Below are 25,399 nucleotides of genomic sequence, written 5' to 3' on the forward strand. Positions count from 1 at the left end.
ATCATTTACTTGTATGATTTTTCTCTCCCTTCCTAAGCCAGGGCCACTTACAGGAAGGACTGATGAAAACACAACTTGCGCTCCCAGGTCCTTTAGCTTTCCCCCCCGATCCACAAAGTCTTTCTTAATACGTTCCATGCTGTGCTGGGCAGTAGTATTTGTTCGTACATGGATGAGAAGGAAGGGGTGAGCCTGTCCAGCTGTTCTGTGACATCCTTGATGTTTGCACCAGGTAGGGAGCAGACCTCTCAAGACAACAAGGCTGGTCTACACTCTTCAGCCTCTCAGCAGGGATGTTGATTTGAGAACCTCACCAATTATTTTATAGACTGAGCTAGCTGACAGTACTGATAGGATTTTGCTTTCATCTTCCTACTAGCTCTATGAACTTTACCCATGGATCATGAAACACCTTCCGGGGCCTCACAAGAAGGCCTTAGCAGATGCAGAGATTGTGTTTTCATTTGCAAGGAAGGAGATCGAAAAGCATAAGGAGTATCACGCTGCCCATGAGCCACAAGATTTCATTGATTTCTATCTACTTCAGATGAAGAAAGTAAGTAGTCACCTTCTACATGAAATCAGATACATTCAAGAAGAAGGAAAAAGTTGATAGTACATGCAAACTGCATTATCTGCATTATTTGAAACCAGGGCACTTGCAAGTCAAATATACAGTGACTATTGTAATTCTGTAAATGTGACATTTTCTTAAAGGGAATACTGAGAAAGACACGTTGACATGGTCAATAAACAGAATGTTCCCTAGGCTGTGAATATTTTGTTCATCAATGAACTGATATTTAATTTTGTCAGATTCTATTTCTTTTCGAGAATATATTTGATTTCTATCAGTATCCTTGCTTTTTGTCCTGGTGGTTGACCTTGGATGACAAAATTTGCCTGGACCCTGGGACCAAACTCATGATTCTGGCAGAACATCACTTTGGGTGTGAAGCCAACCGATCTGATGCTTCCTCAGAACATCTTATAGACTCTTCTACCCATGGCTTCAGAGTCAGAATGCTATCTCACAATGTTGAAAATATGATCTCACTTTCTTTCCATGAACAACAGAGCAAGAATGACCCCAACTCTACATTCAATGAGGAGAATCTAATTCATTGCATCCTTGACCTGTTCATAGCAGGAACCGAAACAACTGCCTTGACACTGCGATGGGCCTTGCTCCTCATGGCAAATCATCCAGACATCCAAGGTAAGAAGGACTTCTGTATTGACTTTAAAATAACATTCCAAAAACAAAACAAAACAGTTTAAAATGATTATAGGGTTGAAATTTAAGTCTCTATTTTCTAGATTTGGATACACAGTGTCATCAGAGATACATCACTACCTCCAATCATATTTATGATATCTCATACTGTAGGGATGGGAAAAAGGATGACATATGATTTCCAGATTATGCACACTTGTTATGGATTTTTTCACTTGAACAGTGTAATAAATAAAAGCGTAGACTCTTCATTGTATTCCATAACTCCTAGCCAGCAGGCAGAAGACCCATTTCTCAGGTTCTTCTTTTGTTAAGGATGCTTGTCATGAGGACCAATTTGGATTAATGGACTCTGGTTCTTTTACTTTTTTGTTTCTTTTATAAACTAATACTGTCTGTGCTGCTTCTTGATCCAAGCTTGCGACTCAACGTGTATTGCATGCCTCGAGCCTTATAGAGGGAGGCGGGAAATAAATACAATCACAATCACAATCAAAATCACAATCACAATCACAATCACAATCATAATCATCATTCAGTATTCGGAATACATGATATTGAATAGTTTCATTGTTTCGTGAATGAGGTATAGGAAAATGCTGGATGATTAATGACGGGTTTTTTTAAATTGTTTTCCTCAGAGAAAGTCCACAAGGAGATCCAAGATGTTTTAGGCTCCTCTCAACTATTGCACTACCAAGATGAGAAGAAACTGCCCTACACGAAGGCTGTGATACATGAGATCATGCGTTTCAAGTATATCTTGTTGTTAGGACTCCCCAGACAATGTTCAAAAGATGTGAACATGCGTGGTTTCCTTATCCCAAAGGTACAGGATATGCTTCTGGTTGCCCTTCTCGATCCTAAGAGTAATATCTCTGAAAGATGTATATGTCTAAAAGAAGAAGGAGGGTCGTTTTTATATTCCCACTGAAATCTCCTGGCTTCCCAATTGAGCCCAGGGTTGGCAGTTCCCAGGTAGGACTTGGGAATCCCTTGGCATCATTGCTCATCTCCAGGTGTCAGAGATCAGTTTCCCTGGAGAAAATGGCTACTTCGTGGGTGGGCCCCATTGCATGATTGAAGTCCCTCCCTGCCCTATATCCCACCCACTTTCAGCTCCACCCCAAATGTCTCCAGGTATTGCACAGCCCAGAGCTGGCATCCCTAATTGGACTGAAGAGGGAAACCCGGAAGTGAAACGGGGTATTTATTTATTTATTGGTATATTGTGGCCAACAGAGTACGTAAAATTGATCCAGTTCCTTTCCAATACTGTTCCTGCCTCTGCATATCTCATTTTCTGTTTGCAAATATCTTTCAAACAGTCGTGGACAATTTGGGGGTTCAAAAAAGCTCTAATGGGGGTCTCAAAATTACAAACATTAACTATCAGGCTGTTGTTGCTACATTAATTTATTTTCATCATTTTAATTTTTGTTACTGTTTGGGTCATCAAAAGCTGGAAATGGCTGGGCAATTCCGAATCTTTGAGGGGGTCCGGAAATGACAGGGATGCCAAACCCCTCCCCCCACACACAGCAGGAACCCTCCCATTGGCAGAAGCCAACCCCCTCTGCCACTCATTAGGTCCACAGATATAAATATGAGGAATTTCATCCCCCGCGCATAAAAAGGAAATGGCGGGACATGCTGCCTCGCTCCGAGAAACCAGGCCGCCATTGTGCATAATCGTTCCGTGTCGTCATGGCTGTGATGGTGCCAAAATGTTGCCCCCCCCCATCTCCTGCCAGACCTCAAACAATCCTGAGAAACAGCAAATATTTGTCCTGGGACAATGACTAGACAAGAGCAATGGCCTTGAATGTATACATCCTGAAGCAACGGTTTCTGTCTTCCAGGGGACTGTTATTATAACGGATCTACGTTCTGTTCTTCTTGATCCTAAGCAATGGGAAACACCAGAGGAATTCAACCCCAATCACTTTTTGGACAAAGGCGGGAATTTTGTGGAAAGGGAAGCCTTTCTTCCGTTTGGCGCAGGTAAGTCCACAATGTGATTGACAGCTGTTCACAGGGTTCTCTGGAGGATTACACTGAGGGATCCTTTCTTCTAGGACAGAATGTTTTTTGGAATTACCAAAACTTTATGACAAAGAGTAGTTTGATGATTTTGGGGTATGTTGTTAGTTGCGAAGTTGTCCATCGTAACCCCATGGACAGTGATCCTCCAGGCCTTCCTGTCCTCTATCATAGAATCATAGAATCATAGAGTTGGAAGGGGCCATACAGGCCATCTAGTCCAACCCCCTGCTCAACGCAGGATTACCCCTAAGCATCCTAAAGGATCCAAGAAAAGTGTGTATCCAACCTTTGCTTGAAGACTGCCAGTGAGGGGGAGCTCACCACCTCCTTAGGCAGCCTATTCCACTGCTGAACTAATCTGACAGTGAAATTTTTTTTCCTGATATCTAGCCTATATCGTTGTACTTGAAGTTTAAACCAATTACTGCGTGTCCTCTCCTCTGCAGCCAACAGAAACAGCATCCTGCCCTCCTCCAAGTGACAACCTTTCAAGTACTTAAAGAGGGCTATCATGTCCCCTTTCAACCTCCTTTTCTCCAGGCTGAACATTCCCAAGTTCCTCAACCTATCTTCATATGGCTTGGTCCCTTGGCCCCAGATCATCTTCGTCGCTCTCCTCTGTACCCTTTGAATTTTATCTACGTCCTTCTTGAAGTGAGGCCTCCAGAACTGCACACAGTACTCCAGGTGTGGTCTGACCAGTGCTGTATACAATGGGACTATCACATCTTGTGATTTTGATGTGATGCCCCTGTTGATACAGCCCAAAATGGCATTAGCCTTTTTTACTGCTGCATCACACTGCCTCCTCATGTTTAGTTTACAATACACAAGTACCCCAAGGTCACGTTCACATACAGTGCTACCTAGAAGCGTATCCCCCATCCAGTAGGCATGCTTTTCATTTTTCTGACCCAGATGCAGAACTTTACATTTATCTTTATTAAATTGCATCTTGTTCTCATTTGCCCATTTTTCCATTGTGTTCAGATCTCGTTGAACTCTGTCTCTATCTTCCGGAGTATTTGCCAGTCCTCCCAGTTTGGTGTCATCTGCAAACTTGATGAGTAGTCCCTCCACCCCCTCATCTAGATCATTAATAAATATGTTAAAAAGTACCGGGCCGAGCACCGAGCCCTAAGGTACCCCGCTACTCACCTCTCTACAGTCTGATGAAACACCATTGACAACAACTCTTTGAGTGCGGTTCTCTAACCAATTCCCTATCCACTTAACTATCTGAAAATCCAGATTGCAGTCCTTCAACTTATCCATCAGAACATCATGGGGAACCTTGTCAAAAGCTTTACTAAAATCCAAGTAAACGACATCAACCGAATTTCCCCGATCCAGCAAACCTGTTACTTGGTCAAAAAAGGAAACCAGGTTGGTCTGGCAGGACCTGTTGGAGACAAATCCATGCTGACTTCCTTCGATCACCAAATTGTCCTTCAGATGTTTGCAGATCGCTCTCTTTAATATCTGCTCCATTATCTTCCCCACAACAGAGGTCAGACTCACTGGTCTGTAGTTTCCCGGGTCATCCTTCCTCCCTTTTTTGAAGATCGGAATAACGTTTGCTCTCTTCCAGTCCTCCGGGACATCTCCAGTCCTTAAAGAGGTTCCGAAGATGATGGACAAGGGCTGTGCACGTTCTCTGGAAAGTTCTTTGAGCACTCTCGGGTGCATTTCATCCGGACCAAGGGATTTGAACTCATCCAGAGCAGCTAAATGCCTCTCGACAACCTCTCTATCCATGTTAACCTGCCACTCAGACCCTATCCTTTTGTTACGGCCATCTCTAGATGTGCCTAAACACTTTGACCTGTGGGAAAAAACAGATGTAAAATAGGCAGTAAGCCTTTCTGCTTTTTCTGCATCCTCCGTTAGAGTTTGTCCATCCGCACCCAACAGTGGGCCAATTGCCTCCTTTACTTTACGTTTGCTCCTCATATAACTGAAAAATCTTTTCTTGTTACAATGGGCTTCCCTGGCCAATCTTAGCTCACTCTCAGCTTTGGCCTTTCTGATGATTGATCTACAGTGCCTAGTAACCTGTAGGTACTCTTCTTTAAAGCTCTGTCCTTCCCTCCATTTCCTGAACATTTTCCTTTTCTTTCTTAGTTCCTCTTGAAGTTCTCTGTTCATCCAAATAGGCTTCTTAGAGCTCCTACAGTGTTTTCGTCTTTCTGGGATAGTCATTGATTGAGCATGCAATAGCTCTTGTTTGAGTAGCACCCACCCTTCACATGCTCCCTTCCCTTCTAGCATTCTCGTCCATGGTATGACACTCATCATGTCTCTGAGTTTATTAAAGTTTGCCCTACGAAAATCCAACATCCGCGTCTGGCTACAAGTTTCCTTGGCTCACCATCTCAAAAGGAATTCTATGAGGACATGGTCACTTCCCCCTAGGGTCCCCACCTCCTTCACCTCATCCACCAACTCTTGCTTGTTAGTCAGTATTAAGTCCAGTATGGCTGAACCTCTTGTGGGTTCATCTACCAGAATGATCTATCTATCATTCCCAAGAGTCCATTTGAGCTCACACCGACTGCTCCAGGGACTCCATCCAGCCACCACATTCTCTGTCGTCCCCTTCTTCTTTTGCCCTCAATTGCTCCCAGCATTAGGGTCTTTTCAAGGGAGTCCTTCCTTCTCATGAGGTGGCCAAAGTATTAGAGTTTCATCTTCCGGATCTGGCCTTCTAAGGAGCAGTCATGGCTGATCTCCTCTAGGACTGACTGGTTTGTTCGCCTTGCAGTCCAAGGGACTTGCAGGAGTCTTCTCCAGCACCAGAGTTCAAAAGCCTCAATTCTTGGCCTTCCTTATGGTCCAAATTTCACAGCTATACATTCAACTGGGAAGACCATAGCCTTGACTAGATTCACTTTTGTTGGCAGGGTGATGTCTCTGCTTTTTAGTATGCTGTCTAGATTTTCCATAGCTTTCCTCCCCAAGAGCAAGCGTCTTTTAATTTCTTTGCTGCAGTCCCCATCTGCAGTGATCTTGGAGCCCAGGAAAATAAAATCTTTCACTGCCTCCATTTCTTTTTTAGATATAGACCAACTGAAAGGTAAAATGTGTTAAATGTTGCTAGCTTGGACATAACAAGGTACTTCTTCACTTTTGTATTTTTTGCTTGACATTCTAGAGCATATACAGAGAAAAACAGAACCTTTCCAAGGCAATTGGTACAATAAATTTTATATATCAATAATTTTTTAAGGACCAACCAAAACGGTTTCTAGATATACTCCGTTTTCACAATTTTTCTTCAGTGGTTGATTCCTAAATACAAAATGTATAAATTAATAAAATTAAATTTAAGTTTAAACAATGCAGGAAAGAATTACTCCCACATACCTCCATAACCAGTTTGTCGTATCACACCTTACCTTATACTCTTATCAACCAATTTATATATATAAATAGGCCACCAGCTCTGTAAAGTATTGTGGGGAATGTCAGTCAAAAAACATTCCCAATGATTTAGGGCTACTATCCAGGTATAAATACAAAATCTTAACAGGCCCCACAGTAACATTCTTAAAGGTACACTACTCTTTTACAGAAACACTACTATTATCCAAAAGTACTCCAAAGTCAAAACTTACAGAAAGCAAGACATTTCTAAAGAAGTATTCAGTCCTCTAGGGCTAAGTGTATCAAAAGAGTATATAAAGAAACATTCACGTTGTCTTAAGAGTCTGTTCATGTCTGTTTTATTGCGTCCCTGATGATGGAGTTGTTCAAGTCCAAAAAATTGCAGGCTTTCTGGCGCGTGTCCCATTTCTTCAAAGTGACTGACCAAAGGTGCATCCATAAGGTGATTTCTTAGTCTACTCAAGTGCTCCTGGATTCGTATCCTCAGGGGGCGAGAGCTGATTCCAATATACAATCTGGAGCAAGGGCATCTTATAGCATATATTACATTCTTACTCAAACAGTGAATATATTGATTGATTTTAACAGAAAAACCATGTTCAAATTCTTTAATTTGTAGTAAGTACTTGCAGCATATACATGAGCCACACCTATAGTTTCCAACCGGTAAAGTGGTTTCACCTGCCTCCTTATTCTGTTCCCTCTTTGTTACCAACTCTCCAATATTATGACTTCTCCTCCATGCTAATCTATAGCCATTTTCACAACCTGGAATGTCACTAATCAAATGCCAATGTTTCTGCAATATTTTGTCGATATCTGAGGCAAAATAAGAAAAATCAAACACACAGGTGAATTTCATGTTTTCTCTACGTTGGCCATATTGAAGCAGCTCCTCCCTTCCCTTCAAATTAGCTCGGGTCCTTGCCTTAGAAATCACTCCTTCAGGATATCCACGTTGTTTTAGTGCTAATGATAATGCCTCAGACCAGGGGTAGTCAAACTGCGGCCCTCCAGATGTCCATGGACTACAATTCCCATGAGCCCCTGCCAGCAATTGCTGGCAGGGGCTCATGGGAATTGTAGTCCATGGACATCTGGAGGGCCGCAGTTTGACTACCCCTGCCTCAGACCCTTCCTCATACAATACATCTTTAGTGTTTATTTTCTTGTGTCTTAGAAATTGCCCATAGGGCAGATTCCTTTTTAGATGTGAGGGGTGAAAACTCTTATAATGAGGCAGTGTCTTCCTATCTGTAGATTTCCTATATGAGGCTGTGACAAGTTTACCTTGGGGACCAAAAGTAACCAAAGTGTCTAAAAAGGCTAATTGAGAAGAACTGTGTTGACCTGTAAATTTGATTAAAGGGTGCAGGCTATTACACCACTCAATAAATTGCATCACAGTTTCGACATTTAAATAAATTATGAAAATATCATCAAGGAATCTGGTGTAAAAACATATGTCTGATTTGAATGGGTTAAGATTCTCATTCAGAAGCCATTTGCTTTCAAAATCTAGCATGAACAAAGTAGCTATGGATGGTGCTACTGGGGACCCCATCGATACCCCCTGTACCTGTAAATATAATTCTCTATCAAACTCAAAATAATTATGTTCCAAAATTAAATCCAAGAAATCCAATAGGAAATGAGTTGGTGGTCTCAGTTCTTGCCTCTGGTCCAGTGCATTCTGTACTACCACTCTGGCTTCTTCTACAGGGATGGTTGTATAAAGCGAAGTCACATCCATGGATAGTAAGATTGCCCCTTTCGGAATGATTAATTTATGAATTAAATTAATAAAGTGTGTAGTATCTTTAAGCAGGGTCTCACAATTTGAAAAAAGTTTGCTGAATATAAAAATCCACAAATTTAGCAAGAGGTTCAAGAAACGATCCACATTGTGATACAATTGGTCATCTGGTTTATGAATTTTTGGCAATATATATAAGTGAGGTATTCTGGGATACTTATTCTCCAAAAACACAGCTTCATTTTTACTAATGTAACCCAGTCCCAGACCTTCATGAATTACAATTCTTATAATTCTCATGACCATGTTGATACAATCATAACTCACAGGTTTATAATAAGATCTATCACTCAGTTGTCTCATGACCTCATTTTTAGAATCACAACAATTCATAACAACAATGCCACCCCCTTTATCAGCTGGCTTGATAATAATATTAGGGTCTGATTTTAACAGCTTAAGCACCTCAAATTCCTTTCGAGATAAATTAAATGGGAAAGTCCCTAACATTCTAGAGCAATCTTGAGCAAGAATATGGGGATATTGAAGACCTCCCCTGTTTCCCGAGAGCTTTAAGTAAAGGAGGCAGGAATGGAATGTGGGTCTTTCTGCAAGTAAAGAATATCCTTCTCCGTGGAGAGAGGACTCTTCCCGTTTAAGCACTTCAGCCGGGCAAATGCTGCATCTCAGGAAGAAATACAGGTAAAGGTAAAGGTATCCCCTGTGCAAGCACCGAGTCATGCCTGACCCTTGGGGTGACGCCCTCTAGCGTTTTCATGGCAGACTCAATACGGGGTGGTTTGTCAGTGCCTTCCCCAGTCATTACCGTTTACCCCCCAGCAAGCTGGGTACTCATTTTACCCACCTCGGAAGGATGGAAGGCTGAGTCGACCTCGAGCCGGCTGCTGGGATTGAACTCCCAGCCTCATGGGCAGAGCTTTCAGACAGCTGCCTTACCACTCTGCGCCACAAGAGGCTCTACAGGAAGAAATAGGGAATCTAAATAGCTTTATTAGGAAGAGAGAAAGTTTGGCATTTGGTATGGAGGACTTATAGTTGCAGCAACACAAGTCTCGGCCCATCAGCTCATGGTCAAACTGCGGCCCCCCAGATGTCCATGGACTACAATTCCCACGAGCCCCTGCCAGCAAATGGGCCACAGTTTGACTACCCCTGGTCTAGACAATACATGCTAATAGCTCTCTCACATGTTGCCTTCCTTTGTTTCCTTTTCAGGGGCCCGTGTCTGTCTGGGAGAGCAGATGGCAAGGGTTGAGATCTTCATCTTCTTTGCCAACCTGCTGAGGGCATTCACTTTCCAGCTGCCAGAAGGAGTGAAGGAACTCAACACAGATCCAATAGTTGGTGTATCAGTAGCTCCCCGCCCCTATAAGCTCTGTGCTGTTCCCCGCAGCAGTTCATCATAAACGAAAGAAATCAGAGTGTTCCATTTCTCCATCAAAACCTTTGCTTCATCCTACCCTTGCTCTCACCTGCTCAATTCATTCAGTCCTTGTTTTCTGTAACAGAACTCGACAGATGCTTCCTCAAGGTAAATTTAGGTAGAACTGCCATTGCTAAATTCTTACTATTGCCTGATAAGTAATCTTATTAGTGGTTTTGAAGTCTGCATGTAAATTACCTACGGGACTGCCTAGTTCCTTATGCCCCCCTGTGGGTATGAATTTGCCAAGAGTCCTGGGGCCCCGGGAGGTATGCCTGGCCTCAACCAGGGCCCAGATGAGCTGCGGACCCTGATGGGAGCCCTTGAGTTCCGTATGGCCTGCAAAACAGAGCTCTTCCACCAGGCGTTTGGTTAGGGCCGGGCATTGATTCTGGGGGGTAGGATTCTGCCCCCCCCCCAGTTCCGGTGCATGGAATTAAACTGCACCAGGAACCCGATGTTATTCCACCAAACTGCCATTCTATATTGCCAATGGTTCAATGTGTTTAATGTTAAGGAGGAGAAGGGTTTAATGTTAAATAGTGTATACTGCCATTTTCTATGGTGTTTCAATGATGTTTTTGGGGTAATCGAGGATTTTTTTTTAGGCTTATTATTAAGGATGTGATTTACTGTATGCTGTTTTTATTCTTATTGTGAATGGCCATGAGCCTCCTTGCTGGGAGTGGCGGTATACAAATTTAAATATAAATAAATAAATCAAAATAAATGTGCTGCACAGAAGTCAAAAAGGTAAAGGGTGCTGTTGAATCACAACCAACTCTTGGTGACCCCAAGAAGTTCTACCTCATAAGTCTTTGCCTCTGCCTACCTTTGCATAGAAGCACCACTCTTCCTTGGTAGCAACTCTGAACTATGAGGGCTGTTAAGAATATACAGTTTTGGGGACATGTAGAACCAGGCATTTCTCAGAACTAAGTAAGAAAACAAGCTTATTCAGTAGTATATTCCAAAGCAAGCCTTACTTCTACTTTGATCTTTAGAGATGCTACTATTCAATTGTTAATTAATACGTCAACAATTAATGAATCAATTATAATTAAGTTCATTAATAAGGGGAGGTCTATGTAATGGGAATGAGCAATCTGGCCAATGTTGGCTGTGCATCCACCTGAGAAAGCAAACTCAAGCAAGAGTCTTTTATGAACCTCCTGTTAAAACAAATGAAATTAAAAGAATCTATTGTTCAGCTGTGAACCCTGATCGGTTCAGGCACAGTAGCAGTGGGGGGCAGGTATTCAGACCCATTTCCCCAATATTTCTTCAGTGATTGCTTGTCTATGTATATTCTGAAAGACATGTATATATTCACATTAACAATTTTGCCCATACAAACATGTTATTCATAAGCTTATACAATTAAATGAAATGTGCTTCAAAACATACCTCAATTTGAACAAGGCAGAATACCAATCAACTTAGAAGGTATCTCATAGGCACCTGCTCCAATGTTATTGAGTTGTATTTCCTAACATACACAATAAAAAAAATTCTATATACCGTATTTTATAGATAGTTCCCCCACAAATGAGGTACAGATGTGACTAATAACCTTGGTTAAAGGGCCATGGATACAACTGGATCCCAATTGGGATTTAAGCCTTTAGGTGCGATTGTATCAAGATGAAAAATATCATAACATTCTAATTGCTGCAAGCGGAGCTGGCAGAAGACTTGGGCCAATGGTCTCCAAACCAAAAAGGTAAAGATTATCTAAATCAGTGGTCCCCAACCCCCGGTCCGGGGACCAGTCCTGGTCCGGAGATCAGTCGGTACCAGGCCGTGGCTCCTCCTCGTCCTCCTCCCCAGCTGCTGCCTGGGGGGCTGCCCTGCCTCTCTGCCGCCAGCTCACCTTTGGTGCTCTCTGGCAGCTGCCATGGCTGGGGCTCCCCCCCGGCGTGGCACTGCACAGCTGCTGCTGGCAGCGCCCCTATTGGGTGGCGGGAAGTCAGGGGCGCTGGCAGGAAAGCAAGTGGAGCAGGGGCTCAGGCGGTGGTGGCGTCCCTCTGCAAAAGATTACCTCCCCCCCCCCCGGGCCTCAGTAAAATTGTCAAGCGTTGACAGGTCCCCGGTGATAAAAAGGCTGGGGACCACTGATCTAAATTGTGTAGGCATTCGATCCAGTGCTGGACCATTGGAGCATCTGGGACCCGATTTCGGATCCAGTATCTGTGTTCCATAATTCTGGTTTTTAGCAGTCTCATGGATATTCCAATGTACCCCAAGCCACATCCATGTTTAATCATGTAAATAACATTTCTTGAATCACAAGTAATGAATTCCCTTATTGGGCAGCCGTTCTGAAGGGCAGCCTTTGCCTTTTATTCCCCAACCCCCCCTGGTATTTCAGTGACCTTGGGAGACTTTGACTGGCTCATAGGCCCCGTTACTTTGAACCGGAACCCGTTTGCATTCTTCATCAAACATTCTGCCCACCACAAAACACTGTCAACAGGGGAGTGGTTGCACAGAAAGCCCTGAAGCCGAAATGATGCCAGAAATTGGAAGAAGAAGAAGAGCTGGTTTTATACCCCACTTTTTACTCCCCGAAGGAGTTCCAAAGCAGCTTACAAATACCTTTTCCCTTCCTCTCTTTACTCAGACAACCTGTGATAAAGGTGGGACTGAGAAAGCTCTGAGAGAACAGCTCTAAGAGAACTGTGACTAAGCTAAGGTCACCCCGTTGGCTGCATGTGGAGGAGTAGGGAATCAAGCTCCATATCAGAGGCTGCTGTCTTTAATCACCACACCAGCCTTTCTCAACTTTTTTATCATTGAGAAACTCCTGAAAGGTTCTTCAGGCTTCAAGAAACCCCAGAAGTGGCCCAATTGTGCAGAATTCTTGCCCCTCTCCAGGCCCCACATTGCCCATTTTGGGAGGTTAACATATCATGTTGACTAGCAGGGGGCGACTAATCCAGTAACGACTCAGACCCAATCTTGGCAACAAATTGGCCGCAGCCGTTTATTAACCCAAAGACCCTCCAACTGGGAGGGTTGGCCTGCATGCAGGTAGGGGAGCCCCTTCCTCGTCAGCCGGCCGGCTGACTCCCTTCACCGCGGCATTCCGGCTCCACACCTCACTCCCAGCCGGGAGGATGGGATGCCTTCAGCCGCGGCGTCCCTGGGAAGCGACCTTTGAGGGCCCCACAGGCGTCCGCCTACATAGGGCCCTCACCCTCTCGCTTGGCCCCGGGCCCCTGGCCTCCCAGCCGGGTAGGCCGCGCCCGGTTCTGGCCGGTCTCTTTAGCGAGACCCCCTACTCCGGGGAGTCCCGTGCGCAGCCGGGCTCCCCGCCAACAGGCTCCCCACCTTGCATGACGCGCCTCACGACTGCGACGAACAATGAAATAACAGGGAGGGAGGGAGGGTAACTGTCCAGGCGCGGGTCCAAGAGGAAAGAGGACGGGTCCGCCTCCACGTGGCCTTTTAAAGCCGGCGGCCCCGCCCTTCTCTCCCGCGCCGCGGCGCGGCCTGCTGACGCAGGTGGGTCAGCGCCGCTCCTGGGCGCCCCCGCCGCGTCAACGGCGGCCGCGGTCAGTCGCGGCCGCTATTTAACATATAAGGTAAAATCATCCACTAAATATTTTGAAACTGAATGTATAGATAAAATGTATAGATATTTTCCTGGGCTCCAAGATCACTGAAGATGGGGACTGCAGCAAAGAAATTAAGATACACTTGCTCCTGGGGAGGAAAGCTATGGCAAATCTAGACAGCATCCTAAAAAGCAAAGACATCACCTTGCCAAAAAAAGTGCATTTAGTCAAGGCTATGGTCTTCCCAGTTGCAATGTATGGCTGCGAAAGTTGGACCATAAGGAAGGCCGAGCGTCAAAGAATTGAGGCTTTTGAACTCTGGTGCTGGAGAAGACTCTTGCGAGTCCCTTGGACTGCAAGGCAAACAAACCGGTCAGTCCTAGAGGAGATCAACCCTGACTGCTCCTTAGAAGGCCAGATCCTGAAGATGAAGCTCAAATACTTTGGCCACCGCATGAGAAGGAAGGACTCCCTGGAGAAGAGCCTAATGCTGGGAGCAATCGAGGGCAAAAGAAGAAGGGGACGACAGAGAATTGAGATGGCTGGATGGAGTCACTGAAGCAGTAGGTGCAAACTTAAATGGGGAATGGTAGAGGACAGGAAGGCCTGGAGGATCATTGTCCATGGGGTCGCGATGGGTCGGACACGACTTCGCACCTAATAACAACAAATAGATAAAAATAAATTAACAACCACCCATTCAGGAAACCCTTCCAGGGCCATCAAGAAACACCAGGGCTTCACAAAAAACTGGTTGAGAAAACCTATATTACACCATGCTGGCTCTCAAGCACTGCTACCTGGGCAATGACATCGGGCTGATAGCTGTACATGCTGCAAGAGGTCACAGGTTATGTGGCCAATTTGTTAATCAGAAGTTATGGCCCTTGTTGTGCCCCTGTTATGTCCCTCTCTGATGTCTTTCCCCCAAAAATATTGACTTTGAGTGATTCATCTACACTGGCATAATGTTACTTCAGAGCTCGTTTCTGTATTTAGAATCATAGAATCATAGAATCATAGAGTTGAAGGGGCCATACAGGCCATCTAGTCCAACTCCCTGCTCAACGCAGGATCAGCCCTAAGCATCCTAAAGCATCCAAGAAAAGTGTGTATCCAACCTTTGCTTGAAGACTGCCAGTGAGGGGGAGCTCACCACCTCCTTAGGCAGCCTATTCCGCTGCTGAACTACTCTGACTGTGAATTTTTTTTCCCTGATATCTAGCCTATATCGTTGTACTTGAAGTTTAAACCCATTACTGCATGTCCTCTCCTCTGCAGCCAACAGAAACAGCATCCTGCCCTCCTCCAAGTGACAACCTTTCAAATACTTAAAGAGGGCTATCATGTCCCCTCTCAACCTCCTTTTCTCCAGGCTGAACATTCCCAACTCCCTCAACCTATCTTCATAGGGCTTGGTCCCTTGGCCCCAGATCATCTTCGTCGCTCTCCTCTATACCCTTTCAATTTTATCTACGTCCTTCTTGAAGTGAGGCCTCCAGAACTGCACACAGTACTCCAGGTGTGGTCTGACCAGTGCCGTATACAATGGGACTATGTCATCTTGTGATTTTGATGTGATGCCCCTGTTGATACAGCCCAAAATGGCATTTGCCTTTTTTACCGCTGCATCACACTGCCTGCTCATGTTTAGTTTACAGTCCACAAGTACCCCAAGGTCTCGTTCACACACAGTGATACCTAAAAGTGTATCCCCCATCCAGTAGGCATGCTTTTCATTTTTCTGACCCAGATGCAGAACTTTACAATTATCTTTATTAAATTGCATCTTGTTCTCATTTCCCATTTTTCCATTGTGTTCAGATCTCGTTGAACTCTGTCTCTATCTTCCGGAGTATTTGCCAGTCCTCCCAATTTGGTGTCAACTGCAAACTTGATGAGTAGTCCCTCCACCCCCTTATCTAGATCATTAATAAATATGTTAAAAAGTACTGGGCCGAGCACCGAGCCCTGAGGTACCCCGCTACTCACCTCTCTCCAGCCTGATGAAACACCATTGACAACAACTCTTTGAGTGCGGTTCTCTAACCAATTCCCTATCCACTTAACTATCTGAAAATCCAGATTGCAGTCCTTCAACTTATCCATCAGAACATCATGGGGAACCTTGTCAAAAGCTTTACTAAAATCCAAGTAAACGACATCAACCGAATTTCCCCGATCCAGCAAACCTGTTACTTGGTCAAAAAAGGAAACCAGGTTGGTCTGGCAGGACCTGTTGGAGACAAATCCATGCTGATTTTGAGCTGTCTTTGTGCAGAAACTGTGGTCTTACTGGCTTTGATATTTTAGTACTTCTCAGAAACACCATACATGACCTACAAACACTACTGAACTTTCCGACATACTAAGAAAGGTTGGGGGAGCTTGGTCTGTTTAACCTAGTGTGGATCTTCAAGTATTTAAAAGGCGACCATATAGAGGATGGAGCAGAATTGTTCTCACTTGCCCCAGAGGGACAGACCAGAATGAATGCGATGAAATGAATTCAAAAGAAATTCCAACTAAAAATCTGGAAGAAGTTCCTGATAGTTATAGCGGTTTCTCAGTGTAACAGGCTTCCTCGGGAGGTGGTGGGTTCTCCATCTTTAGAAATTTTTAAACAGAGGCTAGACAGCCATCTGACAGAGAGGCTAATTCTGTGAAGCCAAAGGGGTGGCAGGTTACAGTAGATGAGCAATTGGGATGTGAGTGTCCTGCATAGTGCAGGGGGTTGGACTAGATGACCCATGAGGCCTCTTCCAACTCTATTATTCTATGATTCTATGATTCAGGGTTACTAAAAAAAATGGCATCCTAAATGTTGGCGGCATTTTGCCCTTGAGGAGCTTACAGGTGGGGAAGTGAGGATAATTAATGAAGCCCTGTATGAGCAGCCAACCAAGTTGCAGGTTCCTGCTGTCCCTTGAAGAAAACATAGGTAGCAGAAGCAGCGAGTGAGGAGGCTATGAGAGTGAGAGCATGCCTGATCTGGGGTGTTGTTGTTAGGTTAGGCAAAGTCATGTCCGACCCATCGTGACCCCATGGACAATGATCCTCCAGTCCTTCCTATCCTCTACCATTCCCCGGAGTCCAATGCGGGCCAATTAGTTCAAATTGTAGTCTACCAATGAGAGTCAAATTGTACTCTGGAAATGACAGCCATTCAGTTCAAATTCTACTTTGTCAATGAGGGTCAATCAGTTCAAATTGCAATCTGCCAGTGAGGACCAATCAGCTCAAATTGCATTCAGACAACTGACTCCCTACCTGATTGTCTCTCCCTGGGTATGTGCCACCAATAGGGAGGGAGCACTTTCCAATAAGGGCCAATTGGCCTCCTGTCAGTAACCAAGCTGTTGAACCTCCAGCAAACTCACTCCAAAGATATCACTCTCGGGCTCCAGTAGGAAGCTTTAAATCATTATTTGGTAGAAGTCAGCAAGGAAAAGGTCCATATGTTGCATATGCTCTCAGACAGCGAATTTTGACAGGCACCATGTTAGGGAATGGCAGGGCCGATATACTTGGGCTGTGGGAAAAGGGGGCAAGGCAAGACACCAGCCTGGGTGGGAAAGCAGGATCACAGCACCCTTTGATATGGAGCTCTGTTAAAGCAATTGCCCCCATCTGTTGTTATGGGCTCTGGGGAGACAACCTTGAAGATGAGAGGCAGTGAGATGTCCGGGAAGCAAGGAGAAGCCTTTGAAATGCAAGCTGAGCATAGGGGTGGGGCGGTGCTCTCACATCTCACTGGGATGCCAGAATTCTGGCAGGAGACGTGGGACATTGGGAATAGAGTCTAAAAATCGGGGCAGGAACCAGGGGTTCATGACACCTCCTCCGTGCCACCTTGGAGCTCATGGAAGCCGTGGAGGAGGTCAGCACCTTGGCAAGTGCCGTGGCAAGCAGGAGCGTTGGTGGCACGTGTGCACGCGCCACCCCTGCCCCTGTTGTAGGGGTCGTGGCATTAGGGCGGTTGAGAACCACTGCTTGAAGATGACTGCTTGGTCAAAAGAATTTGGTTGACTCAAAGGCTGAGGGACATGGGAATGTTCAACCCGGAGAAGAGGTTGAGAAGGGAAGTGATTGCTCTCTAAGTATCTTGACGGTTGTCACTTGGAGAATAGCTAGGACTGGTTCCTGTTGACAGCAAAAGATCAGACCCACAGTAATTCCAAAATCACATGATCACTACTACCAAGTGTGCTCACTACTTGCAATTCATCCACCAGTTCTTCCCAATTAATGAGAATCAAGTCTAAAATAGCAGAGCCCCGGGTTGCCTTCTCTACTGTCTGGGAAATTAAGCTTTCAGAAAGACAAGTTAAGAAATTAACGGAGTTTGTATTTTTACCAGAGTTGGTCTTCCAACAGATATCTGGATAATTGAAGTCACCATGACCACTGTTTCCCCCCTCTTTGAGAATTGTGTAATTTTGGTCTAGGAGTATCTCTGTCCCTTTTGAATAGATTGTACCCCTCAATTCTAGTTGTCCAATTATGAGTATTATCCCATCAAGTTTCTGTGATTCCTATTAGGTCATAGTCCCCTTCTTCTTAGCAAGGGTTGGCAAGGGTTGAGCTCTTTCTCTTCTTTGCCAGCCTGCTGAGGGCATTCACTTTCCAACCACCAGAAGGAGTGAAAGAACTCAACACAGATCCAATAGTTGGTGCATCAGTAGCTCCCCGCCCCTATAAGCTCTCTACTGTTCCCCGCAGCAGTTCATCATAAACTAAACAAATCAGAGTGTTCCATTTCTCCTTCAAAACATTTGCTTCATCCTACCCTTGCTGTCACCTGCTCAATTCATTCAGTCCTTGTTTTCTCTAACAGAACTCGACAGATGCTTCCTCAAGGTAGATTTAGGCAGATCTGCCATTGCTAATCTTTTACTATTGCCTGATAGAATCATAGAGTTGGAAGGGGCCATTCAGGCCATCTAGTCCAACCCCCTGCTCAACGCACGATCAGCCCTAAGCATCCTAAAGCATCCAAGAAATGTGTGTATCCAACCGTTTCTTGAAGACTGCCAGTGAGGGGGAGCTTACCACCTCCTTAGGCAGCCTATTCCACTGCTGAAGTACTATTATAAGTACCCAACTAATACTGCCTTCCCCAGTCATTACTGTTTACCCCCCCAGCAAGCTGGGTACTCAGCTAATAAGATAATTATTAGTGGTTTTGAAGTCTACATGTAAATTACCTATGGGACCACCTACCTCCTTATGCCTCCCACCAGGGCACTGCACTCTGTGGGTATGCATTTGATGATGGTCCCAGGATTCCAGGAGGTACACCTGGCCTTGACCAGGGCCAGGGACTTTTCGATCCTGGACCCTAACTGGTGGAATTACCTCTCAGATGAGCTCCAAGACCTAATGGGACTCTCTGAGTTCCGCAGTGCCTGCAAAACAGAGCTCTTCCAGCAGGCGTTTGGTTAGGGCCGGGCGGTGATCCTGGGGGGTGAGATTGTCCCCCAGTTCCTGTGCATGGTATTAGACTGCACCAGGAACCCTATGTTATTCCACCAAACTCCCAATCAATATTGCCATCTGTACTGGTCCCAATGGTCCAATGTGTGAGGAGAAGGTTTTAATGTTAAATAATGTATACTGCCCTTTTGTATGATGTTGGGGGTTGTTTTTAGGATCATTGGGGATCTTTTTTAAGGAAAATTATTAAGCATGTGATTTACTGTATACTGTTTTTATTCTTTTTGTGAATGGCCACGAGCCAACTTACTGGGAGATTACTGATTAAATAAATCAAAATAAACGTTCTGTACAGAATTCTAAAAGGTAAAGTGTGCTATTGAATCACAGCCACCTCTTGGTGACCCTGATGGAGAAGTGGGTGAAATAATATTTTCTTAACGATTGTTCTGTAAAGAGAAGCTTAGTGTTTCAGACTGTTTCGTAACGGAAGGCCCAGAAACTTGCTCTTGTTCTTGACTGTGTTCTGCCAAGGCTGATATGTTCTATTCCCAAGGCCAGTGGAAGTAACTGGAATTGTTGATATTGAACCGTTGGAGTCAGGGTGACTTAGCAATGGGTTGGTCCTGTGGGATGTGGAAGGGGTAGAGACCCCCAGTTATTGGTTTGACCCAAACGGCATCCTCTTTTCCTGACTTCAATGGAAAATTATAAAGTCTCATGCAATCCTTTGTTCTGTACACAGATTTGGGAAATTTGGGACATGCCCCTGTGCCTGTATTTCTGCTGCAGTAAAAATATACAAGGTTATTCTCTCAGTGTGATTTGGGGGATGGCAAAGGGACCTAATTTAGCCGCTTGGCTATCAACCCCATGAAGTTCTACCTCATGAGTCTTTCAAGGTGAGCACTGCCTACCTTTGCATAGAAGCACCACTCTTTCTTGGTAGCAAATCTGAACCATGAGGCCTGCTAAGAATATACAATTTTGGGGACATGTAAAACCAGCCATTTCTGCAAGCTTATTCAGTAGTATATTCCAAAGCAATCCTTTTATCTACTTTGATCCTTAGAGATGCCACTATTCACTTGTTAATTAATAAGTCAACAATTAATGAATCAATTATAATTAATAAGTTAATTAATAAGGGGAGGTTTATGTAGTGGAAATAAGCAATCTGGCCAAGGTTGTGCGTTCTGCGACTTGCAGTGGCCACCACTGATGATGCGGTGGAAGGGCCGGGGAAGAAAGATGCTCCGTCGTGAGCATGAGCTGGCTATCTGAGTGGGAGGTGGGGCACATGGCGTCTTTATAAGGCACCAGGTGCTCACAGCTCAGCCTCTTCTCCCACGGTAGCCAAGAGGGCAGCTACTCATCCCCCCCCCAGTTACTATCTTTGTTATGATGGTTTTACTGGTTACAGCTCATGGTACTTGTTATTTAGCTTGCAGATTTGTTGATGTACATTCTGCTGTGTATTTTGTCACAGCTGGCGGGATGGCAAGGGGAACAAGACTGTTTTGGGGAGGGAATCCAGAAAAAGTGACAAATGACTCCCCAGCTGGCTGGTCTCTAGAAGAGGCAGGACTTTGTGAGCAGGGCCAGCCCAGTTGAACTGGACGGGCGGAGGCTGGTATACACACCCCCTGAAGCACCCAGATTCACTACATCATGGAGTTACCCAGTGGCTCGGGGAACCGTGGCCCATCACGGGACTGGGACAGGCTCCCCAGGGCACTGTTCAGGTTCCACACAAGGGTCAGATGATCCTGCCTACAGTGCTTTGGGAAGCTAAACTGTGTCTTCTTTGAGGGGGGTGCGCCTGCCCCACCACCACTACAACTGCCAGCTTCCCCGTCTTAAGGAACCTGGGGCACGCCAGACGTTAGGCCGTCCCTCCCTCCCGTCTGACATGGAGGCCGCCAGAATCTGCCTTGATGCCACCTCCCGCCACTTCTGAGCAATCTGCATGCCTGCAGGCTGAGAAAACCCCAACGGCCCCGGCCTAAGCCACAAACAGAGGGGAGGGCCAAGGGGGGAAGCCAGGGAGAAGGGAAGGCTCCCGTAGGGTTATGCACTTCAGCTGCGAAAGCCCAAAGCAGCCAGCACTACGGCGTGGGGGGGAGGGATGGCGCCAGTGCCAGCGCACCCGTCAGTGCATGTATGCAGGCGCAGAGCTCCGCCATCGGTGCCACCCCTCCCCCCACGCTGCGGCACTGGCTGCTTTGGGCTCGAACGGCAGCTTTGGCGGCCGAAGCGCACAACCCTATCTAGGATTACAGCACCAGACCACAGAGATCAGTTCCTCTAGAGAAATTGGATGATTTGGAGGGAGAACTCTCTGGTACTGCAATTGGGGATGCGAATCTCCAGGTAGGACATGGGGATCCCCTAGAATTACAGCTCCAGACTAAAGAGATAAGTTCCCCTAGAGAGAAAAGGGTGGGGGTGGGGAATATGGTGGCTGAACCAGTTCACGTTTACATGAGCTCTCAATCCAGGCAGAGGACAAACATGTTCCATCCAGGAGAAACAGGCGAGGCACACGAATTCTCGATTCTCACTGAATTCTCTCCCTAAGGGCTCTTAGGGGTCTTGGAGTTCAAAGAGGTTCACTTCTGTTCCATGGAGATCCCAAGCTGCCCCTGCTCGGGGCCCTGAAGTCACCTCCGCCATATTTTCTCCCTTGACTTTTTCTCCTTCTTTTCCTGGACTTGTGAATGCATTTCACCATCTCCCCGGACTCCCACTCTCGATCAACAGCTCGTATCATTGTTTGCTTGCTCTCCGGCCCAGGTTCCAGCTCAGGAAGAGTGTGAGTCCACCTTCAGACTTTGGATCCCCCCACTCTCCCCCCTCTGCCTCTTTCGCTCCCTCGGGGGTAGAGAAGCCACACTGCAAATGGAGAGGCTTCCCTGCCCGTGCTTTCTCTTAGTGACCCTGGCCCAGTCAGTGTTTCTGGAAACAAGGCCAGAAAAGTTCAAAAACCTGAGCGGGCAGTACTCTGAGATCCAGATTATTAGTACTCTGAGATCCAGGTTATTAGTACTCTGAGATCCAGGTTATTAGTTGCCAAGATGCAACAGTGTCCATATATAACTAAAGTGGGGATGTAGAAACCCTACTCCTTGATCTGCTTGGACACGGAAGAAAACAAAATCGACACAACCAAGTAAGTGACTCTAAAAAAGTCCTTCATGAGAAGGGGGGACGGAGAACAGGCCGAAGGCAGCCAGCACGCTCTGCCTCCCCTCTGTCGTAACTGGGAGCTCTTTGGCAAACAAGAAACTTGCACCTCCCTTTACGTTTCTGACCTCAGAAGGTTCATTGCACTGAGACTGCAAAGGAAGGCTTTCTCATCTGGAAACCTCCCTCCTTGCCTGCCCCCGAAAAAAACTGTGCCATCAATCCTAAATGTAGCCTTGTAAATCTAGAGTGATTTCATTGAATGGCCCTGCTCACTGAACCCTGACCCAGTCAGGTCCTGTAGTTTTGGAGAAGAAAAGGGTTGGGAGGGCACAGAGAACCTTGGGCACAAATGATATTATAATGGACAATTTAAAAGCAATAACAGAAAATAATAATCTGTTCCACAATAAATTAAATGGTAAATTAGATCACTGTTTAATATGCTGAAAGAAAGGCCCAGAAATACATTAACTGAAGAGGACAAGATAAAGAAAAGCTGATGATTATGGTGAGGGTGGTGGAGGTGGTGGAGGTGGAGGTGATTGGATTATTTTAACTGCCACTTTTGGCAAACCGTCTCGTGTTGGGTTACACAGTAAAAAAAAACCCATATAAAACACACAGTAATATCCCTGTAAAAATTATGCACCCCTGAGGCAAAACCTATCCTCCCACCCTGGAAAGCCATTAGTAGTTAGATAATAGCTCTCCTCTTCTCTACAGACAAGTCCCTGGGATGCTTCATTGAGACTTCTGTTTAATGTCAACATCTCCTTTTGCCTCTCATCTCTCTCACTGTCCCTTCGGCTTGTAATAAAGTCACAATATCAATATTTTAATATAAGTACGTCTTTCCATTTAATCAGAGCTGCCTACTGACAAGCATCTCCATACGATATGGGGCCAAAGGCAACATAATATGTTAATAATTCTCTTGCCAATTAAGGTGATATACATTCCTTTTCAGAATTATTTATACTTATCAAATAATGAAAGGGCAATCACTGAGGACCCATTATGAAAACAGGACAAATCTAGAGACCGTTTTGGTTGGAACCTTCACAATAAAAGAAAATGCAAGAAATGAGACTAGTTTCTCATTTTGTATAGCTTTATTTGTTAACGTTTCTGGATATTGTGACTTTATTGTAAGCCTAAGGGACAGGTTCACATCTCTGTTTAGTATTATAACTACAAACCATCCCATTTTCTCTGTTATCATCTGTCAACTAATCTAAAAGCTTCTAGCTGCATTCTAAAGGTCACAACACGAAAAAAGGAATGTTCACAATAGAATGCCAACAGAAAAGCAAGGAACCTACCCAAGGCAATATTCTTGTTCTAACAACATAGATTGAATTTTAATACAATTTTATATACATAAAGAATCAACCATAAAGGTTTCTAAATAATATCCATTTTGAATATCTTTTCATCAGCGGTTGAGTCCTAAATTCAAAATGTACAAATTTATTTCCATGCCATATGAATCATAATAAGTCAAATTAAACAATGAAACAATTAATAAATTAATGTCTTAAATGTTTTATAAAGCTCAGCAAGCTGCATGTTGCTGACTGAAGAAAGAAAAGGGTGTGAGCAACCCCATCTCCCACTTCTAGTACGTGAGGCCTTTACAAGGTCCACCCAGCAAAACAAGGAAGTTGGAGGGTCCTACATACTAACATATAAAAACCAATCAATCAATTTTCCCTGAAGTTCTTCTCGAGACTGTAATTTAAAATCCTTTCCTTCTGTATAAATCAAATCTTTATATGTAAGCCAATCTGATTTACCCCTTTTTCCTGACCTCCTAAGCATTGGTTCTGGTGACCAACCATAGTGGTGTAAGTGGTTCAAGCCTTTGTATTTTTTCCATCCCATAATTCAATTTTTCCTAATACAATGTTCCTTAAATTCCATATGGATCCTATCCTTGTCATGCCAAATGTATGAATGCCAACTAAAATGGTAGTTGAATCCTTCAAGGTCTAATGGCTTCTTGTCCTTCAGTTGAATCCAATCTTTTATCCAAGTCAAAGAAGGTGATTCAGGATAAATTTGAAAATCAGGGAGCGAGAAACCTCCTCTTTCCTTTGAATCCATTAAGAATTCAAGCTTCAGGAAGTGCCAGAAGTGGTGCAACTGTGCAGAATCTGATTGGGAAGCACAGCTGTATACATGCCCATGCGGGGCACCTCCCATCCCCCTCCTGGTTCATCATTGGACATGGGGGAATCAACACGACCATATATGGTCATATCACCCAATAAATGATTAACAATTTTTTCCAAAAGAGTTGTTGTGCCAGAAAGGAAGAAAATGAAAAAACCCAGGCTCCTTGTACCCTTGCTTCTTCCTGATCCCTGGACGCTACAAGAGTCTGCAGGGAAAGTTTTCTCCTTCCTCCTTTGGAAGAGCTTGTGATCTTTAAGTGACTGATGGAGGTACTCACTGCCTGTAAATTCTACCGCCACAATGCACTGTTCCATGTGGGAGTTCATGTCATAGAGTTTCATGCAGCCGATAGTGGTGCAACCACTCCTATATTATCTGATTATGTTCCAGCCGGATGGGCATTTTTCTGTAGATTCCAGCCTTCCCTTCATTGCTTTCCATATCTTTAAACCGCCCGTGGCACCACGGGCGTCACGGACTATATAATTCGGTAAGGGGGGTAGAGGTGGGATTAGTCCGTGATGAGGAAGGGTCCGGATTGGACCCTTCCTCACGACAGACAATCGGAGGGACCAATGGGCAGGCGCGAAGCGCCTGCCGATTGGCCCCTCCGATTCCCAGCTCCAGGAACTGGGAGCCGCGCGCAGCGCCGACCCAGGGAGCCCCCAGGGAGCGCTTCGCGCGGCTGCCGGGGGTTCCCTGCCTGGCGGCCTGACGCGGCGAGAGGCGCAAAGCGCCTCTCGCCGCGTTAGGCCGCCGCCCAAGGGAGCCCCCAGGGAGCGCTTCGCGCGGCTGCCGGGGGTTCCCTGCCTGGCGGCCTGACGCAGCGAGAGGCGCAAAGCGCCTCTCGCAGCGTTAGGCCGCCGCCCAAGGGAGCCCCCAGGGAGCGCTTCGCGCGGCTGCCGGGGGTTCCCCGCCTGGCGCGCTGACGCGGCGAGAGGCGCGAAGCGTCTCTCGCCGCGTCAGCGTGCCGCCAACGAAACGAGCTCACCGCCGACCAGCCCGCCGCCGCCGACCAGCCCGCTGCCAACTGAGGTAGGACCTAGCGCCCGCTGCATTCCCCTGCAGCGGGCTTGATTACTAGTCTGAAATAACTCCTGAAAGCTCCACTAAATAAATTTGTTTTATACTGACCTGGGGCATGCAGTTGTCTCAAGAATTATTTG

General features: G+C 45.4%; 2 protein-coding genes across 2 annotated transcripts in view; both read left to right on the forward strand.

Annotated features, from left to right (window-relative positions):
* LOC143842872 (cytochrome P450 2J5-like) overlaps positions 1-11,386 on the forward strand; it is a 30,756-nt gene extending 19,370 nt beyond the window's left edge. Inside the window, exons 5-9 of the mRNA XM_077348161.1 lie at positions 380-556; positions 1,078-1,219; positions 1,879-2,066; positions 3,100-3,241; positions 9,663-11,386. Coding sequence (XP_077204276.1) covers positions 380-556; positions 1,078-1,219; positions 1,879-2,066; positions 3,100-3,241; positions 9,663-9,853 — 840 coding nt within the window. The 3' untranslated portion in view covers positions 9,854-11,386. The remainder of the gene's footprint in view (positions 1-379; positions 557-1,077; positions 1,220-1,878; positions 2,067-3,099; positions 3,242-9,662) is intronic.
* A 10,325-nt stretch (positions 11,387-21,711) lies between these two features.
* Positions 21,712-25,399, forward strand: part of LOC143842873 (cytochrome P450 2J2-like) — a 35,559-nt gene continuing 31,871 nt past the window's right edge. Inside the window, exon 1 of the mRNA XM_077348162.1 lies at positions 21,712-22,038. The gene's annotated coding sequence lies outside the window, so the exon portion shown is untranslated. The remainder of the gene's footprint in view (positions 22,039-25,399) is intronic.

The sequence above is a fragment of the Paroedura picta genome, chromosome 8 (genome assembly GCF_049243985.1).
Source record: "Paroedura picta isolate Pp20150507F chromosome 8, Ppicta_v3.0, whole genome shotgun sequence".
NCBI classification, from domain to species: domain Eukaryota; kingdom Metazoa; phylum Chordata; class Lepidosauria; order Squamata; family Gekkonidae; genus Paroedura; species Paroedura picta.